The following is a 26,381-nucleotide window of genomic DNA, read 5'->3' on the forward strand; positions in this document are numbered from 1 at the left end:
ATGGGCGAATTCAATGCAGGTGGAATCTTATTAAAATTGAAAGCAAGATTGTTGTCCTGGCACCACACAACCAGATTCTTGATCTCCATCCTGCTTTCTGACTCATGGTCATTAACTTGGATCTCCGACGATATGGAAGAATTTATAAAATGTCACATTGTACCCTTGGTAAAGGTCCTGTTGTCATGCGATACTACATTTAAAATGTAACGAAGGAAGGGAGAGAATCACCACTTTGTCCAGTGCCCCTCACAGAAATGAGGCCCCAGCAAGGAATGAACTCGCGGCCCCTGGTTTACAAGACCAGTGTTCTAACCACTGAGCTCTGAGGCTGAAATAACCTTTTCATGGTTTAAGTACAATGAATCCTGAGGAAAAAGTTGAATTTCTGGTGTAGTTGTGCACTTCCGATGAATTAGGAATACTCTGTGAATGCTCTTTGAGGCAGTACCGCAGTTGAATCTGGGTCTTGCTTGAGTGAATATTCCCTTTTACAATCGCTGGATAGGATTCTTGACTCAGAGACTTTTAATATTGTTCCTGAGGGCATTTGCAGAAATTATGATCAGCCATGATCATATGGTGGAGCAGGCTTGTTGGGGTCAATGGGCTCAGCTCCTTTCTTCTGTATTTCTATATCTATGCTTTGTTTTTGCTGAGAGTATAAAATTGTATTTTGCTGGGATCTCTGGTTAGTTGAGAAGCCTTTCAGTTATTTTAAGCATGACACATCAACATCTGTTGCAAAGAGACTGAATGTAATTTGAATCCATTTGCAGCCATAAACAAGTGTTTTTTTTAAATCAGGAGATGAATTTTTTTTATGCACAAGTAAAATGTGCACTGAAATTCTCGCTTCAGCTACTGCTGGAAGGACAGAAGAAAATCAGTGGTGGGAGGAGTTGCTTTTGTTCATTGTCGGCTTGTAATAAAAAGCAAGATCCCCAAACAAATGAAATAATTTTGTTTTCTTCATGAGCACTTCTGATCCCTCACCCCTCTTTCCCCAAAAGTCAGTCAAGCATGTGTGTTTAGAGTGGGTGATGTGTTTTTGTGTTTCTTCATGCAGCTAAATATTATTGAGAAAACCTTTGGTCGGCTGGGCTGTCAGCCAAGTTGGCAAAATCCTGACACTGCATGTTGCCTACTCACTTGTGTATGTCCACATTCCATTTATTCTTCCTGCAATAGAGTTGTGCAATTTTAAGGGCTTTTTGGTTTGAATTTGCCTTGTAAATCCACAGGACAGAGGAACAGAAATAGGCCATTCAGCCCATTGAGTCTGAGTCAGTTTTAAAAAATTTAGACATGCAGCATGGTAACAGGCCATTTCAGCCTACGAGCCCATACCATCCAATTATACCCAATTAATCTTCAATCCCCGGTACATTTTGAATAGTCGGAGGAAACTGGAGCCCCTGGGGAAAACACACGCAGACACCGGGAGAACGTACCAATTCCTTACAGGTAGTGACCAATGAAAGTTGGATCTGAATGTGGTATCGGATGCGGATCTAAATGAAAATTGTGTGAGGGTCACGTGATGGTGAGAGTCTTGGAGGTTGCAGATCCCAGAGCTCCCAAACAGCATTAAAAATCCAGGACAAAAAAGAGAAAAAATCCTGTCTGAATACAAGAAGAGGATGAGGAAGCTTCAATCAACCAAAAAAGGAAAAATACAGCGAGGAAATGGGTGGCCTGACGAGGATCCAAGGCAAGTGGAGATGCCTTGTGTCGGGAGTAATGGCGGTGCCGACCCAAGAGCCATCGAGAAAGAAGCAGAAAGACTTAGAACCGGTTAAGCGATCGGCAAAGCAAAAGGACTATGATTGTGTTCTACGTCATCCCGCTACCTTGAAAATTATGTTGGTGGGGTGGGTTGGGGAAGGAAATGTTTTACAGAAAAAGAGAGCGCATCAGTTTATAAATATCTTGCTGGCACTAAATGGTGGACCAAGTGGAAAAGAGTAAAAGGGGCAATAAGATTTAAAAATTATTAAAACTAAGAGACTGGAAGGACTTGGATTTCTGTGTTAGATGAAGAATGGTCTTTTGGCTGTTTTCTGATTTAAAAGAAAATGATGATAAAAGATGTTATATTGTAAGGATCTGGGGGTTTTGGGACTGGATGATGCTGAGGGGGAGAATGGAGAGTCATTATGACTGCATAGTAAGGGGTAAAGGCAGTGAGAGGAGGAGAGTGACAGCCAGAGACGTGAGCAGAGAGTGGATGAGACTTAAGTATGATGTGTGTAGGGTATGTGTTCCCATTTATTATTTGGAGGGGTATGGTTGTGAGTGGGTATGTGTGTTGTGGTGTTGTGGGTAAATGGATCTGTGGTGTATTTTTTTCCCCCTGGGCCTGTTGCGGTTTGGCAACGGCAGATGGTAAGAGATTGGGTCTGCGGGGCAGGGATGGGGGGGGGGGGGGACATCTAGGAGGGAGGCCAGGTGTAATGGCTAAAAGTGTAAAGTATGTTACTTTTCAATGTTAACGGCTTAAACGAAAAAGCGTCTTGGCACACATTTTTTTTAAAAAAGGGGATAAATCTGGCCTTCCTCCAAGAGATGCATTTAACAGAGCGGGAGTGTCAGAAGCTAAAAAGGGGATGGGTGGGTCAGGTATATCCTGCTGGTTTGGCTCAAAAGCCAAAGGGGGTAGCAATTGTAGTGGGGAAGAGTGTTCCAGTGCAGGTGCAGAGGATGATAACAGACAAAAGGGGAAGATTTGTTAAGATACATGTCAGATATATTCAGAATCCTGGACCTTAATGAATTTTATGCCCCCAATTATGAAGATGAGAATTTATACAGGATATTTCCCTACGATTGGCAGAGGCTAATTAAAATATTCTTATGGGGGGGCTTTAATCTATGTCTGGATCTGGGGCTTGGATAAATCCACAAAACAAGTAACTAGGACTAGAGTGGCAAAAGCCACTATTGGCTGCATGAGAGAGCTGAATTTGATAGATGCGTGGTGGAAAAAGCATCCAAGCGAGAGGGATTACTTCTTTTACTCAAAGCAACATGATTCCTACTCGAGAATAGACTTTTTTCTGGCTTTAGCCCATATAGAGGGTAGGATCATGGAAGCTGAGTATGGGGCAATGCTTCTCTCAGACACAGCAGGACACAGCATAAAGGTTGCATCTTAACACTTGTTGTAAAAGCCGGAGGTGGAGGAATTGGAAAAGGGAATTACCCAATTAGAGAAGCATTTTCAGAAATCAGACTCAGAGGTCCACTTTTGAGCTCTTACAAACAAGAAGTTGGAATATAATACGTTTTAGATGTATAGTATGGAGAAGGTCCTTACGAGGTCGAGGCCCTTATGAGTTGGGGGAAAGAGCTCACAAGGTCCTCGCTTGGCAGTTAAGAGCAAAACAAGCCTTTAGAACAATCAATGCAATACAAACGGAATGGCCAGATCTTGTATAAACCAAAGGAAATTAATGAGACCTTCAGAGAATTCTATGAGGGATTGTATAAATCTGAATTGACTGGGGATATTCTAATTGAATGGACGAGTTGCTCTCCCAAATTTAAGCCGAGAGGAGCAGGAGGGTCTAGATTTTCCTCTTTCTGAGGAAGTGCTGGGGAAAGCATTGAGTGTGCTACAAGCTAGTGTCTCCAGGGGAGGACGGATTCCAAACCTGAGTTCTATCAAGAATTTAAGGATTTACTCATGCCTCTGTATATGGAGGTAATAGACCAGGCAAGGGAGACACGGACCCTCCCAGAATCTTTGCAATGACGATTGTTATGGTGATCTTAAAGAAGGCTATAGATCTGCTTTTGCCTTCTTCTTATAGACCAATCTCCCTGCTGAATACTGATTATAAGATCCTTGTCAGATTGGCTTTGCATTTACCAAAATTAATAAAGACCAGGCAGGCTTTGTGCAGGAGAGGCGAGCAGCGGATAACATTGGCAGACTGTTGAGTGTCATGCATCTGGCACAAATCAGAAATGAGAAGGGATTGGCCATTTCCTTGGATGCAGAAAAGGCTTTTGATAGACTGGAGTGGGAATTTTTATTTAAAGTGCTGAAGAAGGTGAAGTTAGGGCCAACTTTTTGAAATTGGAGTCGGACTTGGGTATTGTAATTGATGAGGGATGTTAGTCCGACTTGTGCCGGGACAGCATGACCACGGTCATCAATGCAAGGTACAGATTGGTGCAGTATAATTTGTTGCATCAGCTGTATTTAACGTCGCAGAAAATAAACAGGTCAGAACCAGAACTCTCAGACTAATGGACATAAGGTTTACAATGAAGCTGTCCAAATTTTAAATCCAATTTGTTTTAATCACATTGGCAGTGGCCAGGAAGTGCATTGCGACTATCTGGAAGTCCATCTCTAGTCTTAGAATTGAACGATGGAATATGGAAATGCAGAGCTGCGTTCCCCTGGAGAAGGCCATTTATAATTTGAGAAACAAATATGACACTTTTCGAAGGATTTGGCAGCCGTACATGCGCTACATAGGCGTATGGCGGTGATTGATTCCCCCATTCCCTGTTGTGGTGTCCTCACCCTCACACTAATCCCGATCGACGAAAGTCAGGAATATATATCGGCTCGTCGATTGCCCACAGAACAACAACAATCCCTGTTCCCTAATTTATTATCCTGATCCTGGTGTAAAGTTTTCTGTTGTTGGTTGAAGTTTGTGTTAGATGTGGTGGGGGAGGGGGGGGGGGGGAGGACTGAAAAAGGTGCGATCTGGTGTATGCAGTCGATGATGAGAATGGAGTGTCTGTAAATTTGAATGCAAGCTACCAGGATGGCACTAGCAATGTGTATGGCTGTACAAGCTTTTGTGAAAATATAAATAAAAATTAAAAGTAAAAAATAAAAGAAAATTGTGTGTGAGCTGCAATTCCTTGTATGGTCGAACAGCACATTCACCCTTGCTAAACGGGAAGGGGTCACCGGGGTGAAGCAATATCTGTGTCAGATGTGAACCCCACAGGGAAAGATGGAGAGACTAATCATTATCAATTCCACAAAAATATGTTCCTGAAATTTTCTCTATGGCCTCCAATTTATTTGATTTATCAATGGTGAATGTTTTTTTTAAACAAAAATATATACAACCTACTGAAACTGTAGCAGATTGAATTGGGATTTTGCAGGTTTGTTTTTGTTGGCCAACCTTCTCTTGGCATTGCCTTGTCAGGGATGGGCCAAGAACTCAGATTTGTCTTTTTTTTGTGACATCAGAATATGTGTTGTTGCTTTGGCATCAATTGGGATTTATTTTTAATATTCCTTATCTGGTTTGAGCCCTTGTGTTGTTTTGCAGATTTTCGATGATTACTTTCATTTTCGGCATCAAGGGGTAGTGAAACGATCATTGAGGCAACAAATCCATCAGAAGAATAAACTCCGGTCGGCCCCCCAGGTAGGTGGCGAATAAACTCCGTCCGGCCCCCCAGGTAGGTGGCAAATAAACTCCATCTGGCCCCCCAGGTAGGTGGCGAATAAACTCCGTCCGGCCCCCCAGGTAGGTGGCGAATAAACTCCGGTTGGCCCCCCAGGTAGGTGGCGAACCACACGCGAATAAACTCCGGCCGGCCCCCCAGGTAGGTGGCGAACCACACGCGAATAAACTCCGGCCGGCCCCCCAGGTAGGTGGCGAACCACACGCGAATAAACTCCAGTCGGCCCCCCAGGTAGGTGGCGAACCACACACAAATAAACTCCGGCCGGCCCCACAGGTAGGTGGCGTACCACACGCGAATAAACTCTGGCCGGCCCCCCAGGTAGGTGGCGAACCACACGCGAATAAACTCCGGCTGGCCCCCCAGGTAGGTGGCGAACCACACGCGAATAAACTCCGGCCGGCCCCCCAGGTAGGTGGCGAACCACATGCGAATAAACTCCGGTCGGCCCCCCAGGTAGGTGGCGAACCACACACAAATAAACTCCGGCCGGCCCCCCAGGTAGGTGGCGTACCACACGCGAATAAACTCCGGCCGGCCCCCCAGGTAGGTGGCGTACCACACGCGAATAAACTGGCTGGCCCCCCAGGTAGGTGGCGTACCACACGCGAATAAACTGGCTGGCCCCCCAGGTAGGTGGCGTACCACACGCGAATAAACTCTGGCCGGCCCCCCAGGTAGGTGGTGAATAAACTCCGTCCGGCCCCCCAGGTAGGTGGCGAATAAACTCCGTCCGGCCCCCCAGTAAGTGGCGAACCACACGCGAATCATTTTGGTCTTTTCTATTGCTGTTTCTGATCACTGGTGAATCAGTTTATTCTTGGGGCCTTCGATGCAGTTACCCAAATTAGAAAAGATAACATTGACATATTCAGCAATGCAATCGTCTGATCTCCTAAGCAAGCGTCTGGTTGTATCTACAGAGAGTATATCAAACTGTTTCTCAGTTGAGAAGTGCTGGGGATTCTACCAGTGTTGCCACAAATTTAGCTACTGTATTTGGAAATTGAATGAACATTTAAAAGTGATAATTGAGTGACCAAAATATTCCTGCCATAATATTTTGAGTCCCTGTAGTTTTGTTTCAATGCATCTCTGATTTGATAACAACTTCCCATCATTTTAAAGATTATAATTGAATTTGCTTGGTCTAACCATTCCATGGTAGTATACATTCAAAACAATTGAAGAAATAATATTTCAAGTGCTAAACATTCTATTGAATGGAACAGAGTGCAGGTGAGTGGGGGAGTTGGGTAAAAATCTTCAATTTTCAAGATGTGGGCCTTGCTGACAAGGTCAGGCTTTCTCACTGCTGTGTGGGAAGGGAAAGGTTTGGTGGGTTCAAAGAGCAACGACTCTGGACACAGGCTGAACACAGGAAGGCTCTTTTATTACAACATATGTAATCAGAACAGGGAATACACATGAGTTCTCTCAATCACAAAAACACAGTATAATTAGTACATCGGACATAACACTACCGATACTAGCAGCTGTGAAGAGACTTGCAAGCACAGAGATATTGGACATAAACCTCCTGATACCAGCTACTGTGTACAGACTTATAACAACCAAAGATTACAAAACACTACCTGCCATTCCTTGTTTTACGTGGGCACAGCTCCAATCCTATCTAACAGCCCTGATCCTGAGTAGTGCACACCTTACCGATAACTCCCCAACAGAGTGGAGCAGGGTTTGTCTCGGGAGCAAAGAGCAAAAAGAGATGGCTACTGCACATGTTGGACTTGATAGTACCGTGGTCCAGCCCAGGTAATCACTTGGTGATTAAAGGGGCCAGTGGTCAGGTATGCACCAATGGGTGGGCAGAGTCCAACCTTATGGCAGGTGATACAACATCCAACGAGGTTTCAGATGGAGAGGTCATGTGACTCACCTCAATCCGCAAATTCCGGATGGAGAGGTCACATGGCCCTCCACAATCCACATACCCACAGGTTCCAGACGGAGAAATCACATGACCCTCCACAATCCACACGACAATCACCCACATGTAATTACCTTAAGGTGGTGGTGAGCCACTTTGAACAACTGATCCAATCATTCTAGGCAAGGTATTGTTCCTTAGTGAGGGGAGGGGGGGGTGGAAATCCATGACACATGTTCAGTGACAGTAAAGGAACGACTATGCACGTCCAAGTTAGGATAGGGCTTGTGTTCACATGCACTTTCACCATGTTAATCCTTCATGGAAATTAAGCTACAAACCATAACTTCAATATTTGCAATACATTTCCTTTATTTTGTCGTTTTGAATGACTGAATTCTACTTTGTGAACCTGCTACCACATTAGTGGGTTCTCATTTTAATCCATTTGATGCCCAGTTAATTTTAAATACCCAGCATTGCAATGATTACAACTGCAGACTTTTGTGCTTTGCTCTTTCCAACTCCAAGAGCAGAGCCTATTCATCTTTTCTAAAATGGATCAAGTTCTTTTGAATGTTTAATATTAACTGTTTTTCTCTCTCTGTGTTTTGTGTAATCAGCCAAATAGGTGTAGCCTTTTCTGTTTTTGCTGAACATTTTGTGGATGCCAAGTTCCATTGTCATTCCTCACTGGGTGAACTGATCTCTATAGGTACATGAGTTGATGTTCAGATGAAAGATGACCAGGAATCCCACTACTATTTGTATTACTCCACAGTGTGCATGTGGTATTTATGTAAGATGAGGGTTTAACTTGGCAGTGACACACTCTAGGGAGGTTAAGCTGTCAGCATTTCTGAATAATTGTTACTTGGCGAAGATGGTCCATGGAACCAGAAGCTAGGAGAGGTGGCGATTTCAAGTTTTCTAAATATTTACTGTTTGCCTTTTAGTAAACTGTGTCTTTAGCTGTACAGTAATTGATTTAGTATCCCCATGCAATTAGATGGCAAGGTAAATAGGTCAAGGGAGGGATGGATTGAATTGGAAGTGGAAAGGCGGTAGATTGATTTCCCTGTGAGCATACCAGCAGGATGCAGCTGGCAAAGGCAAACAATTGAATGGCAAACATTGGATCTGAGATTTGTATGCAAAGGGAGCAAGACACCAAGCTTTGTTGTTAATTCACCCTTTATCTGCTGATAAATGCAAAAGGGTGTTTGTTTATTTTGTTCCATGGTTTGCAATCTTTTCATCATTGTGTATTCTCCTTTTAATTAAGATTTAAAAACTGGCTCTGAAGCCATCAGTTACGCTAACTTCTGCTAAAATAGACTCCTGAAGTGGTCTGAGTACAAGTTAACCGCAGGGTTGTGTTGTGAGGCATGGTGGAACTTCAGATGATGAGAACACCTTCATGGTGGTTAGGATAACATGAAGTTATTTAGTGATTCTCATAACTGATGGATTGTCATGTTTCCACAACCTAATCTCCAGCATTCAGAGGGCTTGATGTGGCCCTCACTCTGGCGATGAGACCAATGCAAATTGGGTGACTACTTCACTCAGCCCTTATGCTGTGTTTGTGTGCCTGAATGTGCTTCCTGCAACCAACCATTTAAACTCCTCCAACCATTCCTGTCCTTGGCCTTGGCCACTGTCAGGACAAAGCCAAAAGTAAAATTGAGGAATAACATGTATTCATCCTGAACAGCTTTAAACCTAACAGCATAAAGATTTGTTTTATCTAATTTTCAGTAGCCCCATCCCCATCTGATCTCTTCTTTATTCACTTTCTCTCTCGCTCTCTTTTCCCCATCATTCTTCTCAATGGTTTCTCTCTCAACCTGTCTCTCCAACTCTCGCAACCTTTGGTCCTATTTTCTCTCGTAGCTTGGCCTCCACTTCTATCTCCTTCTATGTATGTCATTTCACCTATTCTATCTTGGTCTTTATTTGGACCTGAAAAGTTGACTTGACCATTTCTTCCCATGCTGATTCCTCCCGCAATTATTGGTCTACTTGAGCTACTTCACACAGAAGTGTTCATTCACTTTCACCCTGATATAGTCAATAGTTCCAGCAAGTTTCAGTCACAGCCTTTGCTCCAGTTGTGCCGTATAAACAGGGGCGTACCTTTACTCCTCCATAGTATAGTTGAAATTGACAAGCACGTGCTTAAAAAAGTAATTTGTTTGATTTTAACCCCCAAGGATTGTGTATTATGCTGCTCAGTAAATTGGTCTTCATTTCCTGAAGATTTTTCCAATCCCAAAGTGCTGATTAGCCATGTGTTTTTTTTAAATGGCATGCTTTCAGATGTCTGGGTAGAACAGGTAGAGCCCTTTCGAACCCTTCAATAAGTGTCGGCATGTGGGTCTTCCATTGGCTCTGTTATTTCAAGTCAAATCCTTTGGCCACCTCAGGATCATTTAAGGATTATTTCTCAAGAAAATGACACAAGATGAATAAATGAGTGTTTTGCCTATTTTTTTCTGGATTTGAGCATTAACTTTGCAGTTGGCAGCCAAGATGCAAATCTGCTTATTCTTGCTGAAAATTAATCTCATGTTTGTGGCACATAAACTGACAGAAACTTTAATAGAGCCAAGATTTCTTTCCAACTTGAAGGGCAAGGAATAGACTCTTACTTGGATGCAAATATTCTTACTTTGACTGCAGACGGGCTGTTTGTTATAGTGCAGTACGCAGAGGTAAACAAGGAGTCTGCAGATGCATGCCATGTCCTCAGACAATTGGTCTTTTGTTATTTCTACATGATGAGATTTCATTGTGGACTTGATCGTCACTATCTCCTCCATTTCTTCTATTTCCATTCTCATCCTGCATCCCTCAGGTAGAACAAAGACAGAGACTCCACCTTCCACCCCACCAGCCCCCGGATCAGAGATTTTTCTTTCTTAAAATTGCTGGGACTATATTTAGAATGGGTGATGATGCAATTCTAGGGGACAGCATTTTCCCTCCCTCTTTCACCCTCTTATCCCCACAGTTCAGTTTGCTGCCAGGCTCTCTCAATCAGCCACTTTCATGCTTTTTGGTCTATGACCCCCCCCCACCTTCCCCCAGGACTCTGCTCAAAGTTATGGACTCCCTTCCCTGAGAAGCTGTTGTTTTGGTCTCGTCTGTACTTCTACCATCTACATAAAAAACAAAAAAAAATTACAGTACAACTCCAATTATCTGAAATCGGATTCTCCAAAATCCTCATTTATCCAAATATTTTACGGAGCCAAACTGACCAGGGACCTCAGGCTCCCGCAGCCGGCGGCAGGGGACCCCTTGCACCCAGGCAGGAGCGGGGCCTCGGTGGGGAGGTGACGTGATCGGTAGTGCCAGCATTTTTTTTTGGGTGAGAATTAAACATTATTTTAATGCTAAAAAGCATTTCCTTGTTGTTTGTTGTTGTATAAACACTGATATAAGTGATTTGCTGTTGCTACTGGGATGTTTTTTTAAAAAAAAAGACCGGTTCTCCAAAAAAAAGTTAATCCAAAATGGGCCTGATTCCCGATCATTTTGGATAATCGCAGTTGTACTGTTTGAGACATGAGAGGAAAAGAAAACAAGGCCTTTGCTTAGATATGCTGTGCTCCAAGGGGAACTGTAGGGCTCCCGCTGAGAATGACTGGTTGAGGGAGACTAACGTTTAGACCACAGAGCACCACTACCCATTAATTTCCCACTGAAGGTGGGAGGAATGAGAGCTTCGCTCAATTTCTGATGGGACTGTGAAGAGTTACAGCTATAACCTCTTCAGTAGTGTATCATGTAAAGAGTGTTGCATGTGACAAAATGGTTTCTGGACAAAGCGATAATTTCACTATTTGAGCAGAGCAATGAAAGGTTCTGGTTTAGTATTTATAATTAAAGCAGGTGGCACAGTTGGCGTAGCAGTTAGTGCAACGCATTCGCAGCACCAATGACCAGGACAAGGGTTCGAATTCCCCGCTGTCAGGAGTTTGTACATTCTCCCCGTGTCTGCGTGGGTTTTCCCTGGGGGCTCAGGTTCCCTCCCACTATTCAAGACGTACTGGGTCGGTGGGGGGGGGGGGGGGGTTGTAGGTTAATTGGGTGACACGGACTCGTGGGCCAGAATGGCCTGTTACTGTGCTGTAGGTGTAAATTTTAAAAATGTAAAAGCAAAATCTCCATATGGTGGAAACCTTAAATTGCTGTTAGTGGAATAGTTAATATTTCAGGCTGATCTTTACTCAGGTGTGAAACAGTTAGCTAATGAAATTAAGTTTCAGAGAAGGGATAACGGTGGAGAGTACTAGGACTATGCCTGTGGGAAGGTATAAACCAAGAGTAAATTATACAAGTGTCTGCCTCTCCACTCTTTGTTCCCTTTGCATCCCCTAAAGTTAGGTTGTTGTTTAACAAGCTGTCACCAAAAAGAAATAGTGTATATCATGGCTAATGTGATTTATGGTGTGAAAAAAAAAAAGCTGTCACCGGCCCTTGAGCAAGAATTGAGAAACTCGGGGAACTTAACAGGACTGGTGGCATTCATGGAGAGAAATGGTCTATTGGTGCTTTGGGTTGCAACCGGCATCTTCACGGCCCTTTCTCAGCCAGCCCCATTTCCACTTGCCTCATTCAGTCTCTGCCCGAACACTGACGTTCCCTTGGTTTCTGTCACTCATCCCCTTCTAGGTCATCAGTCCCTCTCCACAGCTGCTATTTAACCTACTTATTTTCTATTTTAATTATTGAGCATTTGCTGATCAATTTGAAATTTGAACCACAAGAAAAGCGTGCAGCAAGACGGACTCAAATACGAAACAAGAATTTTGTGAGTCAAGTAATGGTTGAAGTAGAAAACCTTGGAGCCAAAAATTCCACCATTTTTGTCTAATTCCGAAAACACAGCTCGAAATAAATGAAGTTGTGGGTTAGGAAGGTGGCTACTGTGAATTCTAAATTGATTTGCCATTTTGGACATGCAGTGTCAATATTCTGCTTCATGGCAAAATGTTCACTCTCAGTGTTCCCAGCACCCTGTCCTGAAACCAGCATCATAATCTCTGAGAAGGGCCTGGACCGCAGCATCTAACCATGGTTTTGGTTAGTCCTGGTTGGGAAGTATTTCATCTTGGCGACTTGCAGGTGGAATAAGAGTGTCTGGGTTAGACTAAACAGATCCACTTGGAACTATTAACGAGTGCAGTACGTGGCATGGGATTATGCCATTTGTCACTGAGATGCTGCTGTGATGTATCCTGATGGGCGGACAAACTGCATTAATAGTTTGGCTGTTGTTCAATGCAATGTGTACATGATTTCCATGGTTCAGAGCTCACCAGCTTAAATTTGGGCTGTTCTCAGAATAGGCTTAACATGCAGCAACTTTGTCACACTTGCTAAGGATATCAAAATATGTTAATGGCCAATATAAATGAATAATCAACAGTAAAAAAATATCAAATAAGTATTTTTTGCTATCCGTATAACTGTCAGTTACATTACTCAGAAATTAGTTATTAGTCAGTGTCAAAGGGGCTTGAGCTCTGATATGAAACGTGCTCCTGAGGTCTTGTTTATGGGCTTCTGCTTAATGGTTTGTTGTTTGAATTTGCCTGTTCTAGTTTAACTGATGTGGCCAAAATTGTTTTTCCAGTTAAAATAAATGTCCAAATATGTCATAATCTTGAAAGGATGTGCCTTTCTAATAAGCTAAATGGCTTTGAACCACGGAGACACAAATCACAGGAGATGCTGAGATTTTGATCAGAAAAGCACTGAAAGAATCCAAGGGATGTTTCTGGTTGAGATCCTGCATCAGGTCTCATTAGCAGGGAGTTCTTTTAGCAGTTGGGTTTTCCTTTTTCCAGTTTTGAATTTATCTTAAAACTAAAGGCACTATTTGTAAATTTTTCAAATATAGGTGGAGTTCTTTGAACAGAATCCAAAATCCACCACCTTTTCCTTCCCTTTTAATTTGTGCACCAGATGTTTTTTAAAAATCCAGTTAAACAATTGCTTGTCTGCAATCTCCTTTAGAGGTGGATAGTGTACGGATTAATTCATTATGAGACGTTGTTTTATCTTTGTAAACAGGTTAAATGGCTGGAACAGCAAGTAATAAAGAGAAGGACAAAGCGGGATATTTACAGAGAACCCAACGACCCCAAGTTTACACAGCAATGGTACCTGGTAAGTGGTGATTTCTGCACTGGTCCGGCCTAATTGCTGGAATGGATGTGCACGCCTTGCCCCAGCTCCCGTAAGGAAGGTGTACCACAAAATATGCTCAGTTGTGGAAGTTCTTTTGTATAGAATGGTTTAGAAATGGAAGGAATGGTGAAAGGAGAAAACAAAGATTGGAGTGAGCCAAAACTTCCACCAGCTAGCCCATACTTGTCTGATTTGGATTAGATATAGAGCTGTGGGTCTTTGGCTGGCTTGGCTGAGGAAGGTAATCATGGTAAATTCTAAAATGCTTTGCCATTTTGAAAATATTGTGCTTCATGTGGAGATGTTGGCTAACAGTGTTCCGTGTTCTATCCTCTGGTTAGGCTCTCTTGGGCCACTGTGAAGTCCTGAGGCAAGCATGTTGTGCAAAAAGAAAAATGAGATGAGGTTTAAAAAACCCAATGCTGAATTGGGGAAAGATGGTTTTGGTGTGTAAAGTAAATTGAAGCTTCAATCCTTTTTTCAGAGATTACTGAAGTAACTTTAAGCCTTCCAATGAGTGATATTAAAGTTTAGAACAGCCCTCAGAGATTGTGAAGGTTGTGTAATTCCCCCCACCTCCAAGCTGTAAGAGTTGTGTGGCACTGGGAACAATTGAACATCTTAAAGCTGACATTGACAGATGGATAGTGTCATTGAGTTCAGTCAGATCGTGAAGGCAATTCATCAACACCACCACCTCTCAGGAAGCTGAGGACAGACAGCAAACGTGGTCCAGCCAGCAGTCCCAAAAGGTGAATAGATTGACTTTATTTCAGATTAACAGTTGAATGGCTGTTCTGACTTGAGGGCTGAATGGACTCCTGCTGTGTTCCAATAATGGGGTAGGGAGAGGCAGAGTACTTGTGGCCATGGTGTGGATTAAATTTCTGTCCAACGCTACTGCCTCCTTTCAGAGCTTTGAATCACCCCACCCCCGCAGCGCACATTTGCACAGATCCAGGTCGTCCACTCGCCAACAAGTTTACCATCTCCTGAACTCTCTCATAAGCAATTTTTAACAGCCTTCCTTTGTCAGTTTACAACCCATGACCCCTGAACCTTCCCTGTTAATGAATATTTTACAAAGAATTCGATAAACACTGACCTTCAAAATAATTTTCCTGTTCAGACAGACCCAGCAGGAGAGCAATTGGTCAGGACTGGTGTGATTTTTTTTTAAAGTTTCCGTTGGTTTCATGCGTGACCCTCCTTAATACAATTTTTTTAAAACTTAAGATCATGCCTTTGCAGTCAGTCGTCTTTTTTAAAGTAGCTTTGATCCATTTGCTTTGTAAAAAAAAAGTATAACCGGTTTATTAATTGCCCTTTGAAATGCATTTACCTGCATGAATAGTCTTGTTAACAAATTTATAAAATTTCTCCAATGTATCCATGATGGTATAAGTCAAGTTTTGAGTTTTTAATTAAGGGAACCATAATCCTTGAGTAGAATTTGTTGGATGAAATCAATGAATATAGTAGTTTTTAATTGGGACACATGGGGGACGGTTGGCATAGTGGTAAGTGGAACACCTTTAGAGTGCCAGCAATCGGGACCTGGGTTCAAAATTGCTTTTTTTCTTTTTCTTTGGCTTGGCTTCGCGGACGAAGATTTATGGAGGGGTAATGTCCACATCAGCTGCAGGCTCGTTTGTGGCTGACAAGTCCGATGCGGGACACGGTTGCAAGGGAAAACGTGGGTTCAAAATACGCGCTGTCAAAAAGGAGTTTGTACGCTCTCCCCATGTCTGTGAAGATTTCCCCCGGGTGCTCTGGTTTCCACTCACCGTTCAAAACGTACACGGGGTGTAGGGTTATAAAGTGTGAATTGGGCGGCACAGACTCGTGAGCTGTATGTTTAAATTTTTTTTTAATTAAAATTTAATGCAACTCGGTAATAGGCCCTTTCAGTCCACGAGCCTGTGCCACCCAATTCCACCCAATCAACCTTCAAACAAACTCCGGCACATTTTGAAAGGTGGGAGGAAACTGGAGCACCCAGAGGAAGCCCATGAAGAGACCAGGGAGAGCGTACAAACTCCTTACAGACAGCACGGGATTCAAACCTGGGTCACTGGCGCTGTAATAGTTGTGCAGTAAAATTTGAGAATGTAGCTCAAGTGGCACATTGCTCCTGGTCCAACAGAACGTGCGGACAAGATATTATTGAGCAATCAGATATTGGGGTATTGGACATTCATTGTGATGTGATGAAGGGGTTACACTTGGTGCTAAATCTTCGCTGCAAAGGAACTTTTGAAAGGAATTTGAATTCTCAACAAAAAAAAATCAGAATACAGTCTTTGAAAGAGCAGAGCTAAGACAAAAAGGCTTTACTTATTTCATTCAATATCAAAATTGGTCGTAAAGCTTCATGTTGTTCTGTGTTTTTAAAGCATAGTTCAAATCATCGTGACCTGAATGTGCGAGATGCCTGGAGGCAAGGTTATACAGGAAAGGGGGTAGTGGTCTCCATTCTGGATGATGGTATTGAGAAGAATCACCCGGACCTAGAAATTAATTATGTAAGTAGATGTCTTTAATTCTCAATAGGGCACATGATTCCAAGCTAATAAGTTAAAAAGAACGCTGGTTTGCAAGTATTCTCAAGGTCCCAGAATACAGTTAAGGGAAAAATCCAAGTAATTCCAACACAAAAAATTGTGGTTAACTTGTTCAGAACAGACTAATGAATCATCCAGTAAAAAAAAATCTTTTTTCCCTTCCATATTTTGTAACATTGGCAATTTGGAATTTTGAATTAAAGTTGACTTTGAACAATCCCATTTCCCCATGTACTCTTTTGCATTCCCATCAAACTACTAATTCTCACAGCATCCCACAGGATTAATTTACAATAACCAATGTACGTACTTAACATAGCTCAAGGGCAAGGTACGTTGATCTCATCTAAGCAATGGACAAAATTATGTTGGTTTGTCCAGACAGAGGTGCATATTTCATTGTTGAAGTTGATATCTAATCTGGAATTAAGAGTAAATTTAAATGTCAGATTAATTGATGAAAATGTTCTCACTCTATCCTTTGAATTTACTTCTCGTCTTTCATCAAGAGATCCCAAGGAACTATTGATTTGCAGACCTAGAAAAGGTGGCACGGTTGGTTTCATGTGGTTAGTGCAACACCTTTATGGCATCAGTGATCCGGACCGGGGTTCGAATCCCAGAGTTTGTACGTTCTCCCCATGTCTGCGTGGGTTTTCACCAGGGGCTCTGGTTTCCTCCCACCTTTCGAAATGCACTGGGGGTTTAGGTTAATTGGGCAGCACTGGCTCATGGGATAAAATGGCTGTTACCATGCTCTATGTCTAAAAAATATAAATAGTTGAGCATCTGATAAACAAGTCCGTGTGAGTACCTCCAGTTGATCTCGCTAATAATTTAGTCATCCTACGCATGAGCATAAGTCTAGCAAAATGTAGTCCTTTGTCTTGCTTGAAGCAGCTGTAATGTAGAGGGACTAGATCAGGGGTGGTCAACCTTTTAATTTTGACCTACAGCATGGTAACAGGCCATTTCGGACCCCAAGTACGTAACAGGATATAGGTTCATTGGGTGACACGGACTCGTGAGGCGAAATGGCCTGTTACCATGCTGTAGGTCAAAATTAAAATTAAAAAAGATCAGCACGAAATGAAGCCTCTCAACCTGAAATGTTGACTGACAATTTCTGCTTATAAATGCTGCCTGATCTGCTGAGGTCCTCCAGCAACTGCAGTTTTGTTTTTCATCCTTTCTTTTCCTGTTGTAGGATCCTGGTGCCAGCTATGATGTGAACAATAATGACCCAGATCCTCAGCCACGTTACACACAGCTCAATGAGAACCGGTATGTTATTGTTGTGAAAGACCTGCTGGAAAGGATGTGTGATTCAGCTCATTTTCAATTACCTTGGTACACCCATAATTCTTAATTATTTCCTCAAGAGAATCTGCATTTGTCTGTGGTCTTGCACACCTGGCCCCAATTTCCACATCAGGTGTTGCTACCAAAAGAAAAAAACTAATTAAAAATAAAAATTCTTCAGCTTAAAAACAGAACTACCATGCTAGCAAGCCAACAAATGGAGTCCTGGAAAGGATTTGGGTTACGGTCTTCGTTCTGTCCACGCCAGTCTCATTAGTAAGCAGCTGAAATTTGCATACCACCCTTGGTCCGAAAGTTCAGTCATCTTGAAGGCTTCTGAAAAGGAAAGAATGTTATTTGTTGGGACATCTCTGCCTGGTGAACAACTTCCTGCCACTTGTATTTGGAAAGTTGAACAGATCAGGCCAAAAACTAAACTATAGTTGGTGTCTGGAATGCCTTGTCAGGAATGGTTGTGGAGATTGGTACAATAGGGACATGTAAAAGACTCTTAGACGGGCACATGAGGAAAAGTCAAGGGTTACGGGTGTGAGTGAGGGAAGGTGAGTAGGTTTTTGTGGGTTGCCACAACATCAGGTGCTGAAAGGCCTGCACTGTGCTGTAATGCTCCCTCACATCTTTGTGAGGTTCTGTTGGCATTGATGAGGATCAACTTGATTGAAATTTTACAAGTAACCAATGTATTTGTTGTGTAGTTGATACAACTGATGTGAAACTTGGTTTGACCTTTGAAGAAGTTCCCATATGGGAGACTGGTCCAAAAAGTTACAGTGCATTAGAGTGGCAAATTTGAGCGAGATAATAGGAGGCAGATGGTGATGGCACGAGTGCACTGGAGTGTGTGCTGAGCATGTGAGCTGGGATGAAGCATTAACGTGATGGGAGACTGTCTGTTTCCCTTGGAGTGCAGGAGGCTGAGAGGGAGAGGCCCGTTTGTGCATGATTGGGGTTCACGATACAAGGAAGGACGCAGATGGGAAACTGGAGAGTGAGGCGATTTGAAGAACTTCTCAGCCTGATCTGGAACACGTTTCCTGAGTGGGTGGTGGAGAGAGAGAGTGACTTGATGGATGCTGGACTCCTCAAGACTAGAAGCTGACCATTCTTTGCCGTTGGCATGGATGCAGTGAACCAAAGGGTCTAATTTGTGTTGTGGTTCAGGAGCTCAGCATGGTTAACAATGGGAGTGAAGCAAGCAGAGTGATGATGCTGTTGTGCAAATGTTTTCCAGAAATATTTGCTTGCTGATTTACAACGTTCTGGTTTTCTATTTCTTCACAGACATGGAACACGGTGTGCTGGGGAAGTGGCTGCTGTGGCCAACAACGAGATTTGTGGTGTGGGGGTGGCTTATAATGCCAGAATAGGAGGTATGTTCAACTTTTCTCTTCCAGCCAATGAGTCCTTCCACTCCTCCTGAATCTATTCTCCCGACAGACCATTCTTTTCTCCATACAATTTCACTCCTGTTGATCAATTTGAGGGACTGTTGTTTGACACATTGTTTTTGTTTATAAGAAACCAACTGAACTAGTCATTTACATTCCCAGTGGAATATTTCTCATTGACAGTAATCCTGGTCATTTTGTTTCATCTAAGTGATACTTTGTCTTTTGCTCTTTTCAACCCCATGGTAAGGAAGGCGTGTTTCTTTTGAGTTTCATTACATCGATTTTCTAGCAGGAATTGAACCACGAAATATGGCTATATTTTTCTCTCCACGTGCAGGGAGATTTTAGTGCCCCAGACTAGTGTGGAATGATCTCCATAAAGAATGTTAACAAAAGGAATTAAATAGTAAGGGAAAGTAACAAAATGTCCTCATTAAGATTCTGTTCCATCTTGACATGGTATCAGCTTGTGTATTAGTTCCCTTCATCTGTACTTTGGGGTCAGTACCTCAGGCATCATCTCCAAAAGGCAGTGTGTCATGAAAGCAGCCTCTATCCTCAAGGATCCCCACCACCGGGGGGGGGAGAAAATGGCACTATATATGTGTGAAAAGGAAAAAGTGTGTATCATGGTTAATGTGATTTATGGTGTGAAAAATAAAAAATAAAAAAAAATAACAAAAGATCCCCACCACCCAGGTCATGCCCTCTTCACTCTGTTACCATCAAGAAGGAGCCTGAAGACGAGCTCCCAGCGGCACATAAGCAGTTTCTTCCCCTCCGCCATCAGATTTCTGAATGGACAATGAACCACAGACACAACCTCACTTTTTTTTCCCCTCTTCTTTTGCATTAAATTATTTAAATAATGTATTTATGGAAATGTAATCTATTGCAATTTTTGGACCTGTAATGCATAATATTGCTGCCGCAAAACAACACGTGACCTGTTCATGATTACCAGAGCTGCTGTTGGTAGCATTTGCAACTGAACATTTCAAGCATGATTTTTACCACCTATTCTAATGCAGGTATTAACTGATTAATTTTCAATTAATTCCTCCATCGCGTGTGATACAAGGTCAGTTTCAGATTTATTGTAAGAGTACATAAATGGCATTACCTCCCCTGAGATTCTTTTTCCTGTGAGCAAGGCAGAGTTTCCACTTATTGGTACTGCAAAAGAAACCATACTCAAGAAGATACAGGGTATTAATACATAGAAGAAGATCCACTTAGAAAGGAAAAAAGCAAATTACCAAATACCAAAATTACTATTGACGCAAAATCCGCTAATCCCTTTTACAATAGACAACCTTTTCTTTAGAGAATGGGAGAGAAAAGGAATCAAAAGAATAGAAAATTGTTTTTTCGGAAATAATTTATTAACATTTGAACAGTTGAAGTACAAATATGGAAGAACTCATAGTGCAATGTTTGCATATCATCAACTGAAAGCTTATTTAAAGGATAAATTGGGAAACAGACTGAGATTACCTGAAGGAAGCAGCTTTGAATATGTGATTACAGACACAAAGATAATTAAAAGATTTATAACCAACTTGTACATTAAGCTGCAAGAGAAGGAAAATGAAATAAACTATAAACCTAAGCAGAAGTGGGAAAAGGATCTAAACATAAAGATAAAAAATGAAGTATGGGAAAAGTTATGTTCTGGAACGATGAAGAATATAATAAACACAAGGTTATGCATGATACAGTATAATTGGTTACACAGGGTATATATTAGTCATCAAAAATTTTTTAAAATGGGATTCAACATTATCGGATAGATGTTTTCGCGGTAAGAAGAAAACGGGAACAACATTATGTGCAACTTGGTGTCTTGGGTAAACTTATACCTCTCATTTTGTTCATTTTAGATTGGTCACAGTATTTGAGCTACCGAAAGAAAATAGACACACACACCGAGAGCAGTTCAGTTTATACAAATGTTTATTACTAATTTAAAAGCTGATTTCACACCACAATATGCAAGCCTTTTCAACTATACTTATCAACGCTTGGACTGGTCCCAACTGCCAAAGCGAGGCAACAACTGCACACTTGTAGTAGGTTGTCAGGGCGCCGGTAGCAGCTTCTCCACCTCCCCCAACCGGGACGTTGCTCGGACTCTGGCTGTTCTTCCTTCTTGACAAGGGGTGTTCCCACCCCTCGGAGAGTCTAAACTTCAACAGCAGGACCACAAGCTTATATACCCCAAAAACAATTAATCATATTTGTCAGTCAAAATCAAAACTGAACATTATATTCTACAATTTAGAAGATTAATTATTATGGAACCAGGATGTTATGATTTCCTGGTTTATCTCGTAGATACAAAGACTTATTAAAACTTCTCGAGCAAGACAGGTTGTGACCAATTCGTCAATTTCAGAGTGTTCCATTTGACAACTGCTTTCCCTGGGCCTCGCAGTGGAATTCCATTTCAAAGTGTATCTTCAGATAAGTCCCCATGGCTGAGTTTAATTACATCTGCTAGTTCTGAAAGTAAGGTGACCTGCGTGTGGACCCAGTGTCGTCAGTTCCACATAAGCAAAAAGCATCTGGGTACATGGTTTTAAAAGACCACTGTGTAAATTTAATGAGAAACATTTTTTGGTTGATATGGTTCATAGTGTGAAAAATAAAAAATTATTAAAAAAAGGAAGATACAGGGTACATGTAAACAAATAAAGAAATGTTTAAAAAAACCTGCAATACAGAGGAAAATTAATAAAGTGCACAAGTACGAGTCCTTAAATAAGTCCCTGATTGTGATTGTCGTTGAGGAGTCTGATGGTGGAGGGGGGAGCAGCTGTTCCTGAACCTGAGGGTGCGAGTCTTGTGGCACCGAGACCTCTTTCCTGACGGCAGCAGCAAGAACAGAGCATGTGCTGGGTGGTGCGGATCCTTGATGATGGCTGCTGCTCTCCGACGGCACTGTTCCCTGTAGATGTTCTCGATGGTGGGGAGGGTTTGGCATGTGATGTCCTGGGCTTTGTCCACTAACTTTTACAGGGACTTACACTCCTGAGTATTGGTGTCCCCGTGCAAGACCATGATGCAACCAGTCAGCACACTTTCCACCACACATCTGTAGAAACTTGCAAAGTTTCCAATGCAAACTTTTGAGAAAGTAGAGGCCGATACCACCAGATTTTAGAAACAAAATGAGGGGAGAAGCAGTCAATGTTCTTGTCTGTCGCCCTTGATGACGAGAATGGCACTTTCTTTTGCTCTGGTATATCTTGAGCATCTCCAACACTCTACATCACACATGTCAAACTCTGGCCCGCGATATATTTGGCCCACAAGATCATTTCAAAAATGTATTAGAGGTGGCCCGCCCTGCAGCAAGAGCCGATGCTGTTTTTTGGTAATGTCACCCCCACCATCCTCCCCCTTCATTGCACATCCTTCCCCACCCCCTAACTATCCCCTCCCCCATAAAACCACCCCCCTTAAAAGATGGCCAGAATATTCTCAAAAAGGAATCCAGAATGGTAAAGTTCCACAAACCTTCTGCTGGGAATCCTAACAACACCCGGGCATCAGATCCACGGGACGCGGAGGGAGCAAGAGTGTTGCAGGTTGACCGTGCAAACTTTGAGAACGGGGAAAACAAAATTGTAACACGAGAAGTCTGTCGATGTCATCAGCCGGCAAGCCAGTTGGAAGGCTCCCCGCACAACCAGTCACTTCTCCCACATGTCGAGCGGTGCGGCGAATTGGCGAGCGCCTGTGATTTCCTGTCGGCGCGACGGACATGGCAGGCTGCGCACGGCCCCCGCTGTTCCACAAAGGCTGATCGGCAGCGCGCTGGGCCTGAGTGGGCGGGTAAGCATGGGTGGGCAGAGGGTGTAGGTGAGGAGTAATGGGCAGGGGAAGTTATGGTGGTGCGAGGGGCAGTTAGAGGGAGGGATGAGTAGAAGGAGGGGTGGATAGGGAAGAGGTAAAAGGGGAGGGGCAGGGCGAGTAGGGGAGGGGTGACTAGAGGGTGAGAGACGGGTAGAGGGAGGACAGGTTGAGGGGAGGCAGTCGAGGGGAGTGTATAGGATGGGGTGGGAAGAGGCAGAGCGAGTGGAGTGAGGGGTGAGTAGAGGTTGAGTAAAGGACTGGTCAGGTAGAGGGATGGTGGGTCGAGGGTGAATAGAGGCCTAGAGCCTGAGGAGTGAGCAGGAAATGCTGAGTCCTGATGCAGGCCAAAATGGACACAGCCTGTGAATGCTGAATACATCTCCACAGGGACCAAATAGGTTTCCCTCAGGTCAAGCAAAGGGTGAACTTGAGCTACCTACTCCTGACCTGTAACATTATCCTCCTAAAGTTATATCCTAAAGTTTAACATTACATATGTTGAAAGAAGAGAAAACTTGCAGATGTTGTTGAAAATTTTCAATAAATATTTAGTTCGGCCCTCGACTTAGTCCAAGTTTTTAATTTTGGCCCTCCGTGAATTTGAGTTTGACACCCCTGCTCTACATCCATCTGTTAACACCTGCTTGACTCACTTTCCTTAATACTCTGGTGTTAATTTTATTTTGTGCTTCTGCATTGTCCCTTGGAGTATTTTGACGATTAATAAGTTGGTGGTTTGAGTGTTGCCCACAACCTGAAAATGCCAGGATATCTTTCTGAACCAGTGCCTGGCTCATGTTTGCTTGACCAAGTACAAAATCTCAGGGTGCGCTTATTTTGGCCTCTTTGGCCTCTGCTTGCTTAAGTTGAGATCCTTCTTGTTGCATCTTTGTAATTGATCACAAATAAATATTCCTCATTTCATCAGTCTTTTTGTAGGCTTGTTGTGGAAAATTTGTCCGTCTTAATGGAGAAGGAATTAGAAAGTAACGAGCAGAAATTCCTAGTTTCTCTGTTCCTTCATAAATTTCACTCTGTACCCTCCCACACCATGCAGTTGATGTTCACCTGGGCTTTGAGCCGAACTTACTGAAGCTTTCTGCTGTACTAACGATACGTATTCTTTGGGCATCTGTAGGAGTTCGAATGCTGGATGGAGAGGTGACTGATGTTGTGGAAGCCAAATCTCTTAGCATGAATCCTCAGCACATTGACATCTATAGTGCCAGCTGGGGTCCAGAAGATGATGGAAAGACTGTGGACGGGCCTGCTAAGTTAGCGCAGGCAGCATTTCTTAAAGGCATCACTCAGGTGAAGTGAATTTTACTCCTGCCGATTAGGCAGTGGAATGTTTATTTCTGTGTAACGTGAACATCGTAAGAGTCTATATGTGATTTACAATTTTAAAAGAGTGGTATTTTGATTGTGGAAAGATAATACCCCACCTTTTCATGCACAATGGCTAAAACATTTGAAATTTAGAAAAAATTAGATATGTAATTAATGATTCTAAATGTTATGGGGCCCAATCTTGGACTTAACATTAATCTCTCAGTTCAGTGTTGTAGAACTTTGGCTGTGTGTTATCCCACTTCAGAGTGAGCTACTTTGTTTCCATCAACTCTAACTTTCAACCTATATCATGGCTATTGTGATTTATGGTGTGAAAAATAAAAAATTTAAAAAAAACTCTAACTTTCAACCTTGTTTAGGGCGAGGGGTTTGGAAAATCCAAATCTATTATCTCCATCCTTTGTTATTATGGACTGTGCTTTGGGAATTCATATGCATGATATTCTCATAATGCTTTTCTTTATCTTTTTTTCTGGAGCACATTCCATAATTGTACTGTACAAACTTATTATTACTGAAAACCAATAAAAATATTTTTAAAGGAATAAGTTTTAAGGAGCTTTTGTACAAGTTTGGACTCACACTGATTGCGTTTTGGTGAAATGTTCACAGGGACGTGGGGGTCTCGGCTCCATTTTTGTGTGGGCCTCTGGCAATGGTGGCCGTGAACAGGACAGCTGTAACTGTGACGGGTACACGAACAGCATTTATACCCTTTCAATAAGCAGTAGCACTCAAAATGGGAACGTGCCGTGGTACAGCGAGGCCTGCTCCTCAACACTTGCTACCACCTACAGCAGTGGAGGACAATTTGAAAAGCAAATCGTAAGTAGCTTTTCTCCGGTGAAGTGCAATTTGTCACCATAACGTGAAGCTGTTCTGTGGAACTCTGTGCCTAATGAAGCATAGAGCCCTTTCCTTTAAATGTATTTGAGATACAGATATTGATTTTTGAATAGTCGGTGAATTAAGGGTGATGGGGAACACGTAGATGAGAGGAGCTGAGTGCAGAGCCTGATCAGCTCTTACTTCATTGGATGATGGAGCAATTTCGATATGCCAGACGACTGCTCCTGCCCCTATTTCACATGTTCGTGTGTGTTTAAGTACAGTCATGCATCCTCTGGAGTCCGGGTTACATTCTGGAAGTGAGGACACAAATCGATTTGGGTGCAAATCATTAATTATAGGTGAAATATACTGTACAACATACCACGGCACACATATTCACCTGAACCTCTACATTGTACATACACATGCCTAAATAGCATCTTTTAACAGCCTGGGTAATTTTCGTTCAATTCTTCAAGATTGTGGTTTTGGTTGAGACCTTACCAAATCACACTCGAAAACATTTACAGATTTACCACACCACTTTCATAATGCTTTATCACCTTTAGCTTCTCTTCCAAATTGATGGCACGTCTTTTCTTCTTTGATTCTGCCAGAGGTTTGCTTTGGGGTCATCTGAGGACCATGATACACTGTATATTTTCAGATTTTTAAAAAAAAAAGCCCTTGTTGTGACCTCGGACGTATCTGCGATCGGACATTACTCGATCGGGCGCAAGTCGAGGTGTGGCTATATAGTCCTTGTTTTACTTGTTGATGCAGTGATGTTGAAATAATCACACCTTTTTTCAAATATATGTTATAAAAAATTTCGAAGGTGCAACAGTTCAAGGGCTTAGCCCTCCCCCTCCCTCCCCCCAATTAGTTGTCGGCATTACAGTGCACAGCTGGGTATTTTGTTCAATTACATTTTTTTGTGGTGACTGGTTGAAGGACAAATATTAAGCCTTGAAAAACGTTAGCTCGCAAAGTGAAACTGGTGATAAATAGAGATTTTAGTGCAAGTTTTCTCTGTACTTAAATTCAAATGAATGTTTTGTGCAGTGGAGTGTATGCAATTAGGTTAATTGTTGCTAATTAAGTTCCTTGCAGCCAGGGAAAAGGAATACAGAAGTCCAAGCATTCTCCATCTCCACGCAACTGGTTTCTGTGATTCCTGAGAGCACCAAAGCACAATTTTTAATGTGTTCACTGAAATTCATAGATTGTGGATCTGTTCTACTTGTATTGGGTTTTATTGCGCTAACTGATGAGGGTATCCTGGGATAGATGAAGGACTTTACAAACAAGCATTGATATTGATAGAGGTAATGTTACAGCTGAAGTGAGTCAGGGCATTTGTATTTTCTTAAAGAAGTGGTTTCTGTTAATTTGATTTTTTAAATTTCTCCTTAAATCATAATTTTGGTTGCATCCTTTACAAGCAGTTAATATTTCATTGCCAAATGTGTAAAACTGACTTTTCTATACCTCATCTTTCCCTCTTTTCTG

The 26,381-nt window shown here is 42.4% G+C and overlaps 1 protein-coding gene across 4 annotated transcripts in view; it reads left to right on the forward strand.

Annotated features, from left to right (window-relative positions):
• LOC138745419 (furin-like) overlaps positions 1 to 26,381 on the forward strand; it is a 124,338-nt gene that overhangs the window by 71,483 nt on the left and 26,474 nt on the right. For 3 of the 4 annotated variants that reach the window (XM_069902420.1, XM_069902423.1, XM_069902421.1), the window contains exons 2-8: positions 5,313 to 5,411; positions 13,430 to 13,525; positions 15,943 to 16,071; positions 17,318 to 17,394; positions 18,715 to 18,803; positions 23,824 to 23,996; positions 24,651 to 24,863. In XM_069902420.1, coding sequence (XP_069758521.1) covers positions 5,313 to 5,411; positions 13,430 to 13,525; positions 15,943 to 16,071; positions 17,318 to 17,394; positions 18,715 to 18,803; positions 23,824 to 23,996; positions 24,651 to 24,863 — 876 coding nt within the window. The remainder of the gene's footprint in view (positions 1 to 5,312; positions 5,412 to 13,429; positions 13,526 to 15,942; positions 16,072 to 17,317; positions 17,395 to 18,714; positions 18,804 to 23,823; positions 23,997 to 24,650; positions 24,864 to 26,381) is intronic. The other variant, XM_069902422.1, reaches the window with a different exon arrangement.

The sequence above is a fragment of the Narcine bancroftii genome, chromosome 11 (genome assembly GCF_036971445.1).
Source record: "Narcine bancroftii isolate sNarBan1 chromosome 11, sNarBan1.hap1, whole genome shotgun sequence".
In the NCBI taxonomy this organism is placed as follows: domain Eukaryota; kingdom Metazoa; phylum Chordata; class Chondrichthyes; order Torpediniformes; family Narcinidae; genus Narcine; species Narcine bancroftii.